The following is a 17108-nucleotide window of genomic DNA, read 5'->3' as shown; positions in this document are numbered from 1 at the left end:
CATAGTCTGTGATTCAAACTTTTCAGGAGTCAATTTGGCAATATCAATTCAGAAATTCTAGTGAAAGAAACTTAAGATTACAAAAAAAAGATAACATTAAGTACACAAAAATAAATGCAAGACAGTGACCAAGTATTATTCATAATAGGAGAAAACTGGAAACAGCATGGATGGTCAATTAACAGGACAGTGGGTTTAAAAAATAAAATGTATCCATATACAGTGGGTAACATTATTTTAGAAAGTTGGAAGTAAGTATCTATATGGTATGATCTCACTTTTAGAGTGAAGGAATCATTTAAACCCTTAGAAAGCAAAAAAGTTTATACATTAAGATACTAACAGTGATTTCTGGATAACGATACTATGTTTCACTTCCAAATTTCTTTTACTTTTGTAAGAACCGCAGAGCTCCTCTTGTCAGCTATGTTAAAAGGCAGACAGAAGTCCTTTTACAAAACAATACGAGGTCTCCAAAAGCAGGCCCTACTTCAGTAGGCTGCCAAGCAGAAACTCAGTATCACAGTAACTATGTCATCCTAGAAGTAGACAGGCAGTTGAGTACAAGTTAACTATTCTCAATAATGAAAGCAAGTTTCAAAACAAAAGAACTCACTGGAATTTCAGAAGGCAAGACATCCCAAACTAGTTCTCTACTTGGTATCTACTGCTCCCTAACATATATTCAACTTTTTGAAAATCAGATTATAAAACACCCAATGTGACTAAATATGTGACTAAAAATCTATTGGCTAAGCACCATTTCCATTGTCTCAGGCTTTTTTTGTTGTTGTTGTTGTTGTTTGTTTTTTTTTTTTTATTAACCTCTACACTCAACATGGCACGCAAACTCAAGACCCCAAGATCAAGAGTTGCATGGTCTTCCAACTAAGCCAGCCAGGGGCTTTTAAATCGGAAGCCCTGCCCAGTCCAGAAAAAAGACAGGGTGCTCCAGGCTGAACCAGAAAAAAGATCAAATATGCAACTCTTTTACAGTCATTTCAGGCCCTCAAACACAGAACTCCTGGGAGTTCTGACACTCTGGTTACTCAGAAACCAACAAAGAATGTCAGGTGTAAAGTAAATAAACTAATGTCAAGTGTGCTTCTACAAGTATGCTTTCCTTCTTTAAGAACCTTGATTAACAAGATCAAGTCTACAAACAACGACTCTAAGCAGGAGTAAGATGAAGACCCAAAAAGACAGACTTTAAGGAACACGTAAAATAAATGGGAATAAGTGAGCTTTGCTTAAACAAGATCTGGGCAAAATACCTCCTAGGGTCTTACGTTAAACAGATTATACCGTTTATGTCATTTTAAAAAGCTATTTGCTTCTCACTCAAGCACAGGAGACTAAGATCAGACCTGTCTTTCTCAGCTGTCCACTTAGGGACTGCCATACTAGGCACGTAAAGGGCACTCCAATAACTGCTGAATGAAAAGATGGACAAAACAGAGAAGTCAGTCATTTTAGGAAAAAAAAAAAAAAAAAACTCTACCTGGCTTTTAGCTGCTGCTCCAATTGAACGATTCTTAGGACCAAAAGAAATGCAAGCCCTAGAAGAAAAAACATTTAAGCATCAAACCTTACTGCAACATTACGTCCAGGCAGGATTACATCACCAGAGCAGGCAAGTTTTCTGAGTGTGAGGTTAAAAAGCCACATTTGTAAAAGCACACAGTAAATCTGATTTTGCCCTCTCCATTGAGTACAACTATCCATGAGAATGGGCGGCATCTGGAGCCCTGTCATTTAGACTTTGAAGCACAAATCTGATGAGATAACCATCTGTCTCACAATACTACCAAGAGGCGGACCAGCCCATCTCCACTATTCTCTTATTCTTCAAGTCTGGGGCTCAAAATGCCAACACAAAGTAATGTACCCCCTTGCTAATACATCTTGCCTTTTCAAACAGCTTACAACCTCACCAAGTAGTCTATAAACCTGGAGAACTTCTGTCCTCCTATATATAGTAAAAGTTAACTTTAGTAGCAATGATTATACAAACTGTTTACATTTATTACCTCATTAAATTCTCAAGAGTTCCATCTTATCCCTCTTTTATAGGAAAAGAAACTGAGCCCAAAAAGGTGAAGTAAACTTATCCGGGGTCACACAACTTAAAAGCAATGAAGTGAGACTCTAGATCCTTTCTCCATACCTTACACCCTACCTTGGACCCTCTCTATCTGCCCTAGACCCCTAGTTCTTCCAATTTAGAGTAACTAAGCTCTGGAGTCATATTGCCTTGATCCAAATCTGACTATATTAAATGACCTATTGAGAATTCTTTTACTTTAATAAACTTACTAGCCCTGTGCAATCTGCCAGGAGGCTGGGCCTTTCTGTGCCTCAGTGGCCCTTTCCACCCTATAGGTTAAGAACCCCTGTGAACCGATCTCCCAGAGCAGTTGAAGGTAACTGTGCCCTGTAGGAGTATGGCATAGCCTAGGATCTCCTCAGATATGCTCTGAACTCTAAACTCTGCAGGACTAGAATGTGCTGGATGTAGGCTCCTAGAAACAAGCTTAGCTTTTCTGCATATATGTAACACTAGCCACTAAAATTTCTTTTTAGGGGCGCCTGGGTGGCGCAGTCGGTTAAGCGTCCGACTTCAGCCAGGTCACGATCTCGCAGTCCGTGAGTTTGAGCCCCGCGTCAGGCTCTGGCTGATGGCTCAGAGCCTGGGGCCTGTTTCCGATTCTGTGTCTCCCTCTCTCTCTGCCCCTCCCCCGTTCATGCTCTGTCTCTCTCTGTCCCAAAGAAAATAAATAAACGTTGAAAAAAAAAATTTTTTTTAAATAAAATAAAATTTCTTTTTAAATGTCCTCATTACTACATAAATATCTCTTCACAGCCCACATTGCCCTTTAGAAAATGCTAATGATAATCTTATCCACTCCATTCACCCTCTCCACTCCAAAAAGGCCTTCTAGGGGCGCCTGGGTGGCGCAGTCGGTTAAGCGTCCGACTTCAGCCAGGTCACGATCTCGCGGTCCGTGAGTTAGAGCCCCGCGTCAGGCTCTGGGCTGATGGCTCAGAGCCTGGAGCCTGTTTCCGATTCTGTGTCTCCCTCTCTCTCTGCCCCTCCCCCATTCATGCTCTGTCTCTCTCTGTCCCAAAAATAAATAAATGTTGACCAAAAAAAAATTAAAAAAAAAAAAAAACCAAAAAGGCCTTCTAGCCTAAGCCTAACAATGGTAAACTCACATCTTTTCTAAATGTCACCAGAGCTGAATTTCTAAGGTGTATCACACCAACACCTCAATCCCAACATAATTATAGGGCAACATTATTTATCTTCCATTGTTTCCTGCAGCCCTTTCTTCAAACCTTCATCTCCTCAAAACAAGTGCTGGGTCTTACAATAAAAAACATTAATTTTCTCAACTTCATTATATATCCTGTTGAAGGTTAATTTTCCCTTCTACCTGGAGAACTCTGAAGTGGTCTTGCTTGTGATTACCTTCCAAACAAAATCAATAACCAACAAATAAAGCCCAGGTTCCTTAACTGTGGAACTTAAGACCTCTCACCAACCCAACCCCAACCCCATTTTCCACCCACATCTCAGGCAAAGTGACCCAACACAAGTTAGTCATCCAATCCTTCTGCTTTGCTCATACCACTTTTGCCACCTGAAATGCCCTGGCCCTTCTATATGCATCTCACTCATTCTCCAGAAGCATCACCCACTCTGTCTGTGAATCCTTCCCAATGTCCTTCAAGTAAGACTTAATCTTATTTCTACCTCTTAAAACTTACCAGAATTGCGTTAAAACTTGCTGGACTTTGGGCTATGCAATACAGAACACCTCCACCTCAAAGAATGTTCTATTATACAGAGCTGCCGTAGGTAATGTTCTTGAAGTCAGTTAACATTTTTACCTACTTTTAAAATCTACAACTGCTTTAACAGTAAATATATGGTTTTATTTTGAAATTTAACTTATAAACCTTTAAATATTTGACTAATCAGGAATTTTTCTTGTATGTGGTTTGAGGCAGGGATCTAAAATTTTTGGGGTGCCTGGGTGGCTCAGTCAGTTAAGCGTCCAACTTTGCCTCAGGTCATGATCTCCCAGTTTGTGGGTTCAAGCCCCGCATAGGGCTCTATGCTGACAACTCAGAGCCTGGAGCCTGCTTTGGATTCTGTGTCTCCCTCTCTCTCTGCCCCTCCTCTGCTTGTGCTTGGTCTCTCTCTCTCTCTCTTTCAAAAATAAATAAATGTTAAAGAAAATTAAAGAAAAAAACTGTTTTGCACATCTTGAAAAGCTAAATAAAAGTTGGTCTCAGTTCAAATTACAGTTGACCCTTGAACAACAATGGTTTGAACTATGGGTATTTTGTGATACAGTACAGTACTATAAATGTATTTTCTCTTCATTTTCTTCTTACTGACAATTCTTTTCTGTAGCTTACTTTGTTCTAAGAATAGAGAATATAAGACATATAATGCATAAAATGTGTTGACTGTTTTTCAGTAATGCTGCCAATCAACAGTAGACTATTAATAGTTAAGTTTTTGATTAGTCAAGTTACAAGGAGATTTTTGACTATGCAAAGGATTGTCACCCCTAACCCCTAAAACTGTTCAAGAGTCAGCTGTATTCATCCTTTTTTGGCTCATACATACACACACTACTGTTACAACTTCTTACAGAACAATCAAATGTCACTACTGGAATGTCAATCTTCACCACATGATACAGTACTAACACCTCAAACAAGGCATAACTCCTGCAAGTATGTGGAAAGTCCACATTTTCCTTAGCATATCATAGAAAATCATCAATATCCTATCACTACAAAGCAAATTACACTCCACAAAGTTCTTTAATAGTAAGCCCATTGCACTAAAGAAAGAAATCCTTAGGTTTTCCACCTTGCCATCAACTTTATTGGTTTGAATACAAGCACAGTAAGAAGAGTTCAGACTCTAGAATCCGTATAATCATTATGGATCTGTCCAAATCCCTTCTCGGCCGTTCTAGCTGCATGACCTCTCTGCCACTTAACATCTCTGAAATTCTATCTGCTTGTCTCCAAAATGGGGAAGTTAGGGCATCAGCCTTAACAGCTGAGGAGAGCAGGAGAAGGTCACGGTGGCAGAAGACGGCTCCTTCTCCTACCAAAAGCAAAGATCACTCTGCCGACAAGTCCCAGGATCATTCTAAAGATAAAGGGGCCACCAAGTAGTCTAGCGAGAATGATCACCGCAGGAATAAAGCTTGGAAGAGATGCAGTGCTTCCATGCTTCCTCTGGTGGCAGCAACACCAGGTCGTGGTCCAGCTCTACCACCAGCACAGGTGTGAGCAGAGGCCCTTGCTCCTCTTTAGCATCTAGCTGCTGGGGAAGTTCCAGCGTGCCCTGCAGCTCCAGCTCCAGCTCCAGCAGCTCCTCTGGCTCACAGAGTCCTAGGCATCGACACGACAATAGACGGTGCTCCCACTTGAAATCCAAACCACCCAAAAGAGGTGCAAAGGAAAGGAAAAAGCAGAGTCCTTCCCCTAAACCAACCCAAGTGCACATCAGAAGGCTCACTAGGAACGTGAACACGGACCACATCACGAAGACATTGTCCACCTCTGGGAAAACTTAAATGATTAACGTGCTTGTTTCTACAACCTCTACATCCTTTCTAGGATGCACCCCCATCTGTCTACAGGCTAAGCGTCTATGGAGTCTGAGAATCCAGATGAACGAGGTGTTGGACAAAGGACAAATCAATGGTCAAGAGATCACTGGCACAGCTGTGCTGGCTCCCTGGCCTAGGCCGCCCCCAGGTGATTCAGCCCTCCCAGAAGAATGCTGCCACCCCCGACCATGTGGTGCCAGTCACCCCCACAGATAAAAAGACAGAGTTCCCTGAGGCGCAGGCCTCCCCGTGTGCCGGGGATGTCACTCCCCTGGTGGCTGCTGTGGCCACAGGAGCTGCTCCAGCTCCAACTCCTCCCGATAAATAGGGCCACCGAACCTCTGCGCCGTGACTTCTATCCCATCCACTTCAGTTCTGTCACTTTTCTAAGCAAAACAGGATTGGTAGGGAGGAAAGAAATTCCTTATTCAAGGTTGGCCCAAACAACAGCAACTGAGACATTTCCTCTGACAGCAGAGTTCCAGTTGCAGGAGTATTACTGGTTTGGGGTTGTGCCCATAAAGATGCTCTCCAGTTTTCAGGAGCTCAAGAGAGAGTCACTTTAGTGGCAAAGTCATCAAGGACAAACAGGGTAGCAGTGCAGCCCCAGCCTGGGGGTATGATTTTCATATCCACAAATGACGGAGGCCTAATCTGGTGGCCTGGTCATGCCCTTGCTTATTGGTCTGCAGGATCTCTCAGGAAGGAACGCACTTTTGAGCAGCTGCTGTTCCTGCTAGCCTGGCCCTGCTCCCCTGCTCCAGTCCTCTTCCAATGTCTAGGGTCAAACACTCCGTGTTAGTTCCCGAAAATGGTTCTATTTTTACATGTACTCATGCACACACACCCACATCCCAGGTCTGCATTTCTCTCTGAAATTGGTGAACAAGTTGAGAGCCAGCTCTGCAGAGTCATAACTGCAAGGACCCCTCTACTGCAGCTGTTATTCATGGGGGGGGTCTTTTGCAGGTTACCTTGGCAATATGTATAGTACTTTTTGGCTTTTATTATACAGTCAGTACTGTAAATTTTGTTTTTGAGTTTTATAACTTGTAGCATTTGGGGCACTGTGGTGTTTATACTTTACTGTGTAGAGTGAAAGGAATGTGTTGAATAAACCTGGGATTAGAATGCAGATCGGAAAAAAAATGAATAAAATGGGGAAAATTACAGCACCTACCTCATACCTGTTACCAAGATTAAATGTGGTGATCCACTATTAAAGGGCTTATATCAGAGGCTGGTACATTATAAATAATATTAGCTATTATTATAGCTCCATGAAGCCCTGGTTTGAGTGTCATTTAAAAATATACAAACTGGGGCGCCTGGGTGGCGCAGTCGGTTAAGCGTCCGACTTCAGCCAGGTCACGATCTCGCGGTCCGTGAGTTCGAGCCCCGCGTCAGGCTCTGGGCTGATGGCTCGGAGCCTGGAGCCTGTTTCCGATTCTGTGTCTCCCTCTCTCTCTGCCCCTCCCCCGTTCATGCTCTGTCTCTCTCTGTCCCAAAAATAAATAAACTTTAAAAAAATAAAAAAATAAAAAAATAAAAATAAAAATATACAAACTAATTTGCTATAAAAGTTCTGCTTCACCTTCAAGCTATCCATTAAAATCCAGTCAGCCATCTTCAAAATGATCTACCTAGGAGGAATAAAAAGCCCTACTTCCATTCAAAAAGAACAAATGAATGGGGGTCAATATGCCAAACAGCACAAATCAAAGGATTTTAAAAATAAAAGCTTATGCCAAGTAACCTAATATTCACATGTGAAGAAAGCCCCAAGAGACTAAGTCAAATATTAGGGCCTGTTCGAGAACCTAGTCCACTACTTTCTAATTAGTGTAAGCTTATTGCAGAAAATTAGAAAACAAAGTATGGCAAAGAAAATAAACATCTGTAAATCCACAACCACCATCCCCACCAGGAATGGCCACTTTTAGTATTTAATTAAATACTCCTACGGAATTCTAATAAATATAATAGGTCCTAAAAAACACATAAGCTGAAATTCAGTTTGTTTCTCCTCAACACACCATCTGAACAACACTCAGGGGCCGAATCACCCCACTAGGATTTTTACATGGAACAAGGATAGAACAAGCTATTAAAAAGAAACATATCTACCACTCCCCACTCACCAGGAACTTCCAAAATTTGCACAGAGCCTGCACCCAATCTTTATCTATGGCAGGAAGCCTCTCCTTCAGCCGAACAGGTCAAGCTCCCACACCTTTCATATGCCAGGCAGTGTACTAAGTAAGCATTCTACACTTGATTTTCCCAGGTACTCGGAGAAAAGAACTATTATGGACCCAATTTTATAAAAGAAGTTAATGCGCCCTGAAACATAACTGGTAAATATGAGCATCTAAGATTCAAAATCAGTACCACCAGGCTCCAACTCCCATATATATCTGCTTCTCATACTGCCTACCAAAACCCTTAAATTTATTCCCACTTCTAAACCTTCACTTAGACCATCCCAATCCTTTCCTCCATGAGTTTTAATCCTATGTGCTCAAGCCCCATCCCTGCCTCTCCTCATCACTCCATCCCCCAGGCATGCAACCTTTCCTCTGCATTGATAGCTTAAATCTGTACTTAATAACCTGTCCACAACTGTTCTTACTCTCTTATGCTATTTACTACTGCTTTATCTCATTCGTGTTTCCACCTAGAATGGTTACACCTCTAGGCAGCAGGAATCTTTATCTTGTACTTCCTCTCTATGCCACACAACTCCAAGTCAATGCTGCTAAAAACAGAGACTTGTCTACTTGACTGACATTACTTTTCCTCCACTCCCAATTACAGGTTGCTTTACTTGAAATTAATTCAAATTAAGTTCAAGACTCCCCTGTTCTAATAGTTAAGTCCTAGAAATAACCATCTTTTTTTAGGCCAGAGAATAACATCATTCTCCCCTTCCTGGGTAAGAAATACTACTGACCAAATATTTATGCACATTCTAATGGGATGTTATGAACAGCTGCAATCAACACAGATCCTTAAAAGGCAGTTTCATGTTTCTAAGAATGTGTAGAACTGCTCAGGATATTAAAACAGCTGTTGCTCTAATTCGCTTTCTTAACCAATATAAGAAAATGAATTTATCACAGAATCCATACTAGTCTTTAGACTATCAAATAATAGATTTAAGCAAAAGCATCATGGAAGAGCTTAATCAGACTATCCTCTGCTTACTTATCTATCCTCTGCTACTATCCTTCTATCCTGTGCTACTGCTTATCCTCTTACCCCTGAACTAGGAAGTACCTCCAAAATTAACATCTAACAGACCAAACAGCTCACACTTAAACGATACACTACTCTCAAAGCACATCAAATTCTTTTTCTTAATGTACTTTTTAAAGTTTATTTTTGAAAGAGAAAGAGAGAGAGACAGAGACAGAGAAAACTCAAGCAGGGGAGGAGCAGAGAGGAAGGACAGAGGATCCGAAGGAGGCTCTGTGCTGACAGAGAGCTCGTACAGGGCTCAAACTCACCATGAGATCATGACCTGAGCAAGATTATGACCTGAGCTGAAGTCGAACAGTCAACCAACTGAGCCACCCAGGCACCCCTTTTCTTTTTTAAGTAAAGTCCACACCCAGTGTGAAGCCCAAAGTGGAGCTTAACCTCATGAGCCTGAGATAAAGACCTGAGCAAGATCAAGAGTCAGACAAGTAACCTACTGAGCTACCCAGGAGCCCCCAACACAGCAAATTCTTGAGGCATTAAGATTTGCACATTAAAAGCTGCAAATTATGAACCCTTAAGGCAAACTTCAATAGCTTCATTTTATTATCCTAACATAATCCATTAATGAATAGGATTAATTAAAAAAATACAAAAAGGTAGTAACAGCAATACTAGAAAATACTTGGCAATATTTACTGTGTCTGGCTTTATCTTAAAAACGTTGCATAGTTTTAACTCATTACAATCCTCACAATTCCAGTGAGAGAAATCACTTATCTTCCTGTTACAAATTAATCCTTTATATTTGTGTAAAGTATCCTGGCAGCAGTACTTTAAGCATATACAGCTGACCCCTGAACACAGGTTTGAAATGTGTGGGTCCAGTTATGCATGGATTTTTTCATACAGTACAGTGGTATAAATGTATTTCCTCTATGATCTTAGTAAGATTTTCTTTTGCCTAACTTACTTTAAATAGAACATATATACAAAATTAAGTGTTAATCGACCATTTACGTTATCAGTAAGGCTTCTGGTCAACAGTAGGCTACTAGTAGTGAAGTTATTGGAATCTTTTTTGACATACAGATTTTCGACTGCACAGAAGGCAGCACCCCTGAACTCCACACTGATATACAGGGTCAACTGCATATTCTATGCCCCAGCAATTTCACATCTGGAACTCTATCCAACAGAAATAGAAGTACAGGAGCGCCTGGGTGGGTCAATTGGTTAAGCGTCCGACTGTTGATTTCAGCTCAGGTCATGATCTGAGGGTGGTTACATTGAGCCCAAAGTCCAGCTCAGCGCAGAGCACAAAGACTGCTTGGGATTCTCTCTCCCCTCTCTTTGCCCCTACCCCACTAGCACCCTCTCTCTCTCTCTCTCCCCCTCTCAAAATAAATAATTTTTTTTATAATTACACATTTAAGAAGATAGATTCCTATCTATGGATGTCTAAAATATATGTGTACAGGGGCGCCTGGGTGGCGCAGTCGGTTAAGCGTCCGACTTCAGCCAGGTCACGATCTCGCGGTTCGTGGGTTCGAGCCCCGCGTGGGGCTCTGGGCTGATGGCTCAGAGCCTGGAGCCTGTTTCCGATTCTGTGTCTCCCTCTCTCTCTGCCCCTCCCCTGTTCATGCTCTGTCTCTCTCTGTCCCAAAAATAAATAAAAAAAACGTTGAAAAAAAAATTAAAATATATGTGTACAAATTTTACAAAATATAGTATGATCCTATTTGTTTAAACACACCCACTCCCCTATGTATATTTGCAGAAGTCTGTAAAAAAGGTATACAAGGATACACAACAAATAACAAATAATGAGAAGGACAAGAAACTTTAGCAACATAGTGTTTTTTTGTTACAACAAACATGTATCTTGTTAGGTCAAGAAAAAAAATGTTTTAATGTAGAAAACCCAATTCAGGGGTGCCTGGGTAGCTCAGTTGGTTAAGTGCTGACTTTGGCTCAGGTCATGATCTCACAATTCATGGGTTCGAGCCCCACCTTGGGCTCTGTGCTGACAGCTCAGAGCCTGGAGCCTGTTTCAGATTCTGTGTCTCCCTCTGCCCCTCCCCCACTCGCTCTTCTCTCTCAAAAATAAACATTAAAAAAAAATTTTTTTTTAATTTAGAACCTAATGGCATAAAGTTCCTGTCAAATAGTCTACCCACTTTGTATACAAAATTGTATTTTAGCTCATTAGTGATTCTAAGGAACTATTTTCATGATTTCTTCAATTCAACATAAGAAGGTAAATGGGATAAGCAGTCTGAACTTTAGTTAACAAAGTAACTTGCCTTTTCTTTGAATCCAAAAGATCCAAGATCCACCTGCTATAATTAGCTCTACATAACATGCAAAAACAAGAACTTCATAGGAATACTTTCCTCGCACAAGTATCAATTATTGATCTCCCAGTTAACCAGAAAGTACATACTTTCAGCTTTTGCTCTCTCAAAGGCAGCTAATGATAGACAATTTGGTCTCTTCAAATTTCTAATATTTCTAATGTTTTATTAGGAACTAGGGCCACAAAAAGGGTCATATAAACAATTCACACAAAGAAATTATTTCATAAGTAATTCATTTTTCTATCCTATACACTGTTCTTTTTGGAAAGTATAGCCCAATTCTTTCATAATGTTTGGCATTCCAGTAACATTTTCTTTCCAGAGCTTTAAGGTTGTACCCTTTCTACTGTAATAATCCCACTAAATATAAAAATAAGCTTTTCATCTTATTCCAAAGCCTATGATCAACATCAACTTGGATGCTCCTAATTTAAAACTCCAAAATTTATCTCAAAGCCACCCACACTGCCCCCCGCATGATACGACACTAGTGGAGAGCAACATCAACTCCCCCATGGAATAATATTGCAATAACCTAAGTAACACCCTGCTTCTTCTCTTCCCCTTCTCAGATAAATCCATTCTCCACAAAAAAAAAGGCAATCATACTTTTAAAATTTAAATTCTATCAACTCCTACTGCACCTAAATAAAAACCCTTTAACATGATTTACAAAGTCCTGCCTCACTCCAGTCCATCTATCTCACAACATTCTCTCAAACGGCTCAAGAGTAGTTATGATCTTCTCAGGCAAGTGTACCAAGCTCTTTTAAATGCTTCAGGTCTAGGGGCGCCTGGGTGGCGCAGTCGGTTAAGCGTCCGACTTCAGCCAGGTCACGATCTCACGGTCCGTGGGTTCGAGCCCCACGTCGGGCTCTGGGCTGATGGCTCAGAGCCTGGAGCCTGTTTCCGATTCTGTGTCTCCCTCTCTCTCTGCCCCTCCCCCGTTCATGCTCTGTCTCTCTCTGTCCCAAAAATAAATAAAAAATGTTGGAAAAAAAAATTTTAAATGCTTCAGGTCTTCATCACTTGTTCCGGATCAGCTCCTGGATCAGCTCTTCCTTAGACCCACCCACCACCTCCATGTAAATTTCTACTCATCCTCCAGGGCCTAACTTACATTGCACTTCTTTAAGAGTATCTTCCATCCCCACCACACATCCAATTTACATTAGATGTCCCCACCCAGGCCTCATCATCATATTCTATACTTTCCTATCTAAACCTTTACCACAGTTAGTAGTGACTTGTTTGTTTAGCATCTGTTTTTTTCCCCATCACCCATGCCCATGACGGCAGGATCCTATTTATTTGTCCAGAGTACCTCCAGGGCTTAGCACAATAGCTAACATATAGGAGGCACTCAATATTTCCTAAAATTTAGAAAACCTGGGGCACCTGGGTGGCTCAGTTGGTTGGGTGTCCGACTTTGGCTCAGGTCATGATCTCACTGCTCATGGGTTCGAGCCCCACGTCAGGTTCTGTGCTGACCGCTTGGAGCCTGAAGCCTGCTTCAGATTCTGTGTCTTCCCCTCTCTCTGCCCCTCCCATGCTTGTGCTCTGTCTCTCTGTCTCTCAATAATGAATAAATGTTAAAAAAAATTTTTTTATTTATTTATTTTTAATTTAGAAAGCCTGTATTTAGTGGAAAAGCAAGAGTCTCTTCTGGACAAAAGTTAACTGGATCCTCCAAAACTGATTCCAAATACTGTTACACCTACAATTTGAAATGAGGTAATTCCAAAATAGCCAACTCTCCAAAAATTGCATCTCATTTCCACTATCACATTAAAGCAAACCTACATCATACTCTGTGTGTCTGAGACAAAAATCCATTTTTCCATAACTACTATAAAAAAAAAAAATCAACCTTTCCACTTCCACCTTCTACTTTGGGACACCAAGAAAGAAATTTAAACTAAGCAAAATCCTAGTTCAAAACGTATGATACCCCTAGAAGTTCCTGGAAAATATAAAATATGGGGAAAACAGATTAAAAAAAATCACTCAAGGGGTGCCTGGGTGGCTCAGTCTGTTAATCATCCAACTTCAGCTCAGGTCACAATCTCACAGTTTGTGGTTCGAGCCCCGTGTCGGGCTCTGTGCTAACAGTTCAGAGCCCGGAACCTGCTTTGGATTCTGTGTCTCCTTCTCTCTCTGCCCCTCCCTGCTTGCACTCTCTCTCTCACTCTCAAAAATAAACTTTAAAAAAAATTTTTTTTCAATTGCTCAAAAGTATTAGACAGTATTTTATCATAGTTACATGATGTATCTGGTCACCCATCACCTAGTCTTTGAGGCAAAATTAATTCCAATTTGGAAAGACTAATCTTTTTTTTTTGTTTTTTTATTCTCAATTTCATTAACATACACTATAGTCTTGGCTTCAGGCGTAGAACCCAGGAATTCATCTCTTACACATAACCCAGTGCTCAAACCAAAAAGGGCCCTCCTTAATGCCCATCACCCATTTAACCCATCCCCCACCCACACCACATCAGCCCTCGGTTTGTTTATAACAGCTTTTTTTTTTTTTTCTTAAAGCAACCCTTTTCATTCCAAACAATGGAATTCATGGTAAAACTGTTGTAGCTGTTGTCTTTTTTTTTTTTTAACTTAAAAAAAAAAAGCCTAAGATAACAGTCTGAAAGAAAATTCAGGAACACTATTCGTTCCAATATAGGGAATTCTCTCTGGAGAGAAATCATGTTCAAAACTAGGCAAGAAAGGACCAAAAGTTAAAAATGTGATTCAGTGCACTATCTTTACAAATGAAGAAAACTTGGATCTAGAGAAGACAGTATCAAATAGAAAACTGATGCTTAAATAGTCAAAAACAAAAACTTGAATGCCTTGGGAAGAAAACTACACGGTATCTTTCCTGGAATGACAAATTAAAACATAAAAACCACTGTTAAAAACTGTAAAAATAGGAAGGAGTCTGACAACTAATGAATACAGGATTTCTTTTTGGAGGGATGAAAATGTTTTAAAATTGATTGTGGGGACAACGGCACAGTTTTGGGACTACACTAAAAACGATCAAACTGTACACTTTAAGTGAGTTGACTGTACCGTACGTGGGTTATATCTCAATAAAGCTGTTATAAACTATGAACAAATCGAGAAAGGGCCATCAAACCACATTTTAGGACCTGGGACGGGTTTTCAGGCAAGTGCCTGGTCTAGATAAAACAAGGGGCAGAAACTGGTCAAGTGGAAGTGTGAGCCCCTGGGCAGCAAAGATCAGACTAGTGGACAGAGCAATCTAGTTTGGCTACCAATCTGCTGAAAGGTGACAAAAGTTAGGGTGAAAAATCGGCCTTGGAACAGAAGCCCTCGAAGGGCCACCTGGCAAATAAGATAACCTAGAAAATAATAGGCTTCTTAAAAGATTTTGTCCCGGGGCGCCTGGGTGGCGCAGTCGGTTAAGCGTCCGACTTCAGCCAGGTCACGATCTCGCGGTCCGGGAGTTTGAGCCCCGCATCAGGCTCTGGGCTGATGGCTCAGAGCCTGGAGCCTGTTTCCGATTCTGTGTCTCCCTCTCTCTCTGCCCCTCGCCCGTTCATGCTCTGTCTCTCTCTGTCCCAAAAATAAATAAACGTTGAAAAAAAAAATTAAAAAAAAAAAGATTTTGTCCCAGAAGAAAACAATGGATTGAAAAGTATCTCTACGGTCAACAAGCAGGCTCTTTAACCAAGGAAAGACCTGAGTGAGTCAGGATTTTTTAGAGCTGTGTCTATACTGGTCCCATAACTTACTATAGATTCTAAAAGTCAAAGTGAACCCCTGAGTCATTCATTAACAATTGCGGCCAACACCCTGGTTGGAATGTATTAACTGTGAAAGTGGAACGCTGTTAGGTGTGGATGCGCACAGAATGAAAGAGAATGACCCAACATAGTTCCATATACTAAAACCAAGTGAAAAACCAATGCGAATGTAGAAGCATCAAGAAGACACTGATTTTAAGTACTTTCTGGCCGCTGTCGGCTCCAACCAGAGCCCGAGCCTCTGGTGCCCCGGCTCCCTCTCTTCCGGGTGCTGCCCCGCCCCCACTCACGTGGGATTCTGGCCGCTCCATCTTCAGACGGCCGGCAGACACCGGATCCCGTACAATTCAACTAACTTTTATTAGGCGCCTGCTGTTTGCCAAGCTCCGAACTCTGTGGTGGGCTCAAGATACGCTACTACGCCCTGGGCCTGCCTCTGCCCTCTAAAGGAAGAACTCGGTCCACTATACATCCCAAGCCTGCCTCCCCTCCAGGTCCTACCCATACCCTCCGCTGGTACGAGTACCCACTCACAGCCTTCGCTCAACCGGCAGGCCAGTGGAAAAAGGCCTCGCCGCTGGCGCAGACACTCACAGCGAGCCGCGGCCACTGTGACCTGACACCCAGTGGGAGTTCCTTACCCACCCGGGCCTCGGTTCGAAACGGAGGTGATTCCCCGGCCCGCGTTTCCCAAGGCGCGAGGGTCTCCGACCAGAGCAGGCGCTACCTCCCACCCACCCCCTCCCCGTGCACGCGGCCGGACCGGCCCACACTCACGGCGTGCAGCGGTCGCTGTACTCGTTAGCGATCGTCTCGATGCCGCCGGCGCGGGCCACAGCGACGTAGCAGCTCTGGAAGCCCAGGTCTATGCCCACCACCGACATGGCGCCGGCTACAGTTCGGGCTCGAGCCCAGGTCCGGCCAGCGAAACAGGACACGGACCCCGGCGGGGCTGGCGCGTGGAGAGCAAGCCGCGTGGGCCAGGGGATGGGGACTCGCGGGAGACGGGAGAGTGTCCTCGCGAGCGCCTAGATGTGGGAAGGAAGCCGCAGCGGAGAGCGCTGCTCAGGCCGGCTCCGGCTCAGCGGCCGCAGAGGAGGGCGCCGGTAGCGGGGGCGGAGAAGATCTCGAAAGATCTCGTCGCGACGAGAGTGAAGCTGTAGCGCGAGAACTGCGAAGGAAAGGAATGTTCTCGCGAGACGCCGGCTCAGACGCCTTTCCTTCTGAGGTTCCGCCCCCAATTGCGACAAGCGGACGTCACGTCCAGGCACGAGAACCTCGGAAGGGACAGAGCGGCGGAAAGATGCTTGGGAAGCCAATTGAGACTGCGCACGGAACCCGCCGCAGCGACTCCCCACGGCGGCAAAGAGCACTGGGGCACCTCCCCTTCCAGAAGAAAGTAGGAGGGCCAGCATGGGGCAAAATACTGAGGGGGCGCCGTTGGTCTACTTCCGCCGTTTTTCTTTATCAAAGAAGCTTCCGGTTGTGGGACGTGTTGCGCCCCCAAATGGGAGCGCAAACTAATCTTCGAAATCCAGAGAGCCTTCTCTGCTCCCCTCGGTGTAGGTCAGTCGATAGAGGACACGGACGCCCTTGAAATGCGGCCCTAAGCAGGGCCTTGGGCAGGGGCTCTGTTGAAGTCCAGGACCGCGCCCTATCCGGCGAAGGGCAGGAATCTTCTCAGTCCCACCGCGGTGGTTTTTTCACTCAGCCGTGCTTCACCATTCTGTAGGAACCTACGTGACTTAAATCTTGAAATCTCCAGAACATTCCAAGCATCTGTCCTGAGCTAAATGCGAGGGACACGGATGAACGACACGCTACCTAGGTCCGTTCAGACCAGCTACTAAATGATAGGATTAGTCGAGGCTAAGGAATCTCACTTTAGAGCCCCTCATTTCCGCAGTGTATCAGATTGAGGACGGGAAGCCAGCGTGCCATCGGAAACCAGCCCTGTGCAATAAGCATTTCTGATGAATTGATTGAAGAGATCTCAGCAGTGGAATCTGGACCTCCAAGTCTTCAGTAATGTGTTGTGATTTTTTTTTGTCAATATTTATTTCATGTCTTTTCCTTAAGGGTGTTAAGTGTGTAATCTTTCAAACCGCCTCCCCCCCAAACCTGAATCC

The 17108-nt window shown here is 43.1% G+C and overlaps 1 protein-coding gene and 1 pseudogene across 3 annotated transcripts in view; one reads left to right on the top strand and one right to left on the bottom strand.

Annotated features, from left to right (window-relative positions):
• Nucleotides 1-16124, bottom strand: part of HSPA4 (heat shock protein family A (Hsp70) member 4) — a 49549-nt gene extending 33425 nt beyond the window's left edge. The window contains exons 1-2 of one of the 3 annotated variants that reach the window (XM_040444474.1): nucleotides 15757-16124; nucleotides 1502-1559 (exon numbers count right to left, since the gene is read on the bottom strand). In XM_040444474.1, coding sequence (XP_040300408.1) covers nucleotides 1502-1559; nucleotides 15757-15863 — 165 coding nt within the window. In that variant the 5' untranslated portion in view covers nucleotides 15864-16124. Of the gene's footprint in view, nucleotides 1-1501; nucleotides 1560-14032; nucleotides 14051-15756 lie in introns of those variants that run through there. The other 2 variants (XM_040444475.1, XM_040444476.1) reach the window with 2 other exon arrangements.
• LOC121010828 (RNA-binding protein with serine-rich domain 1-like) lies at nucleotides 4966-5969 on the top strand (annotated as a pseudogene).
• Nucleotides 16125-17108: the final 984 nt, after the last annotated feature.

Source organism: Herpailurus yagouaroundi, unplaced genomic scaffold (assembly GCF_014898765.1).
Source record: "Herpailurus yagouaroundi ecotype Mexico unplaced genomic scaffold, PumYag 192, whole genome shotgun sequence".
Taxonomy (NCBI): domain Eukaryota; kingdom Metazoa; phylum Chordata; class Mammalia; order Carnivora; family Felidae; genus Herpailurus; species Herpailurus yagouaroundi.
Note: the sequence above shows the minus strand (reverse complement) of the source record. Positions and strands in the feature narration are given on the sequence as shown.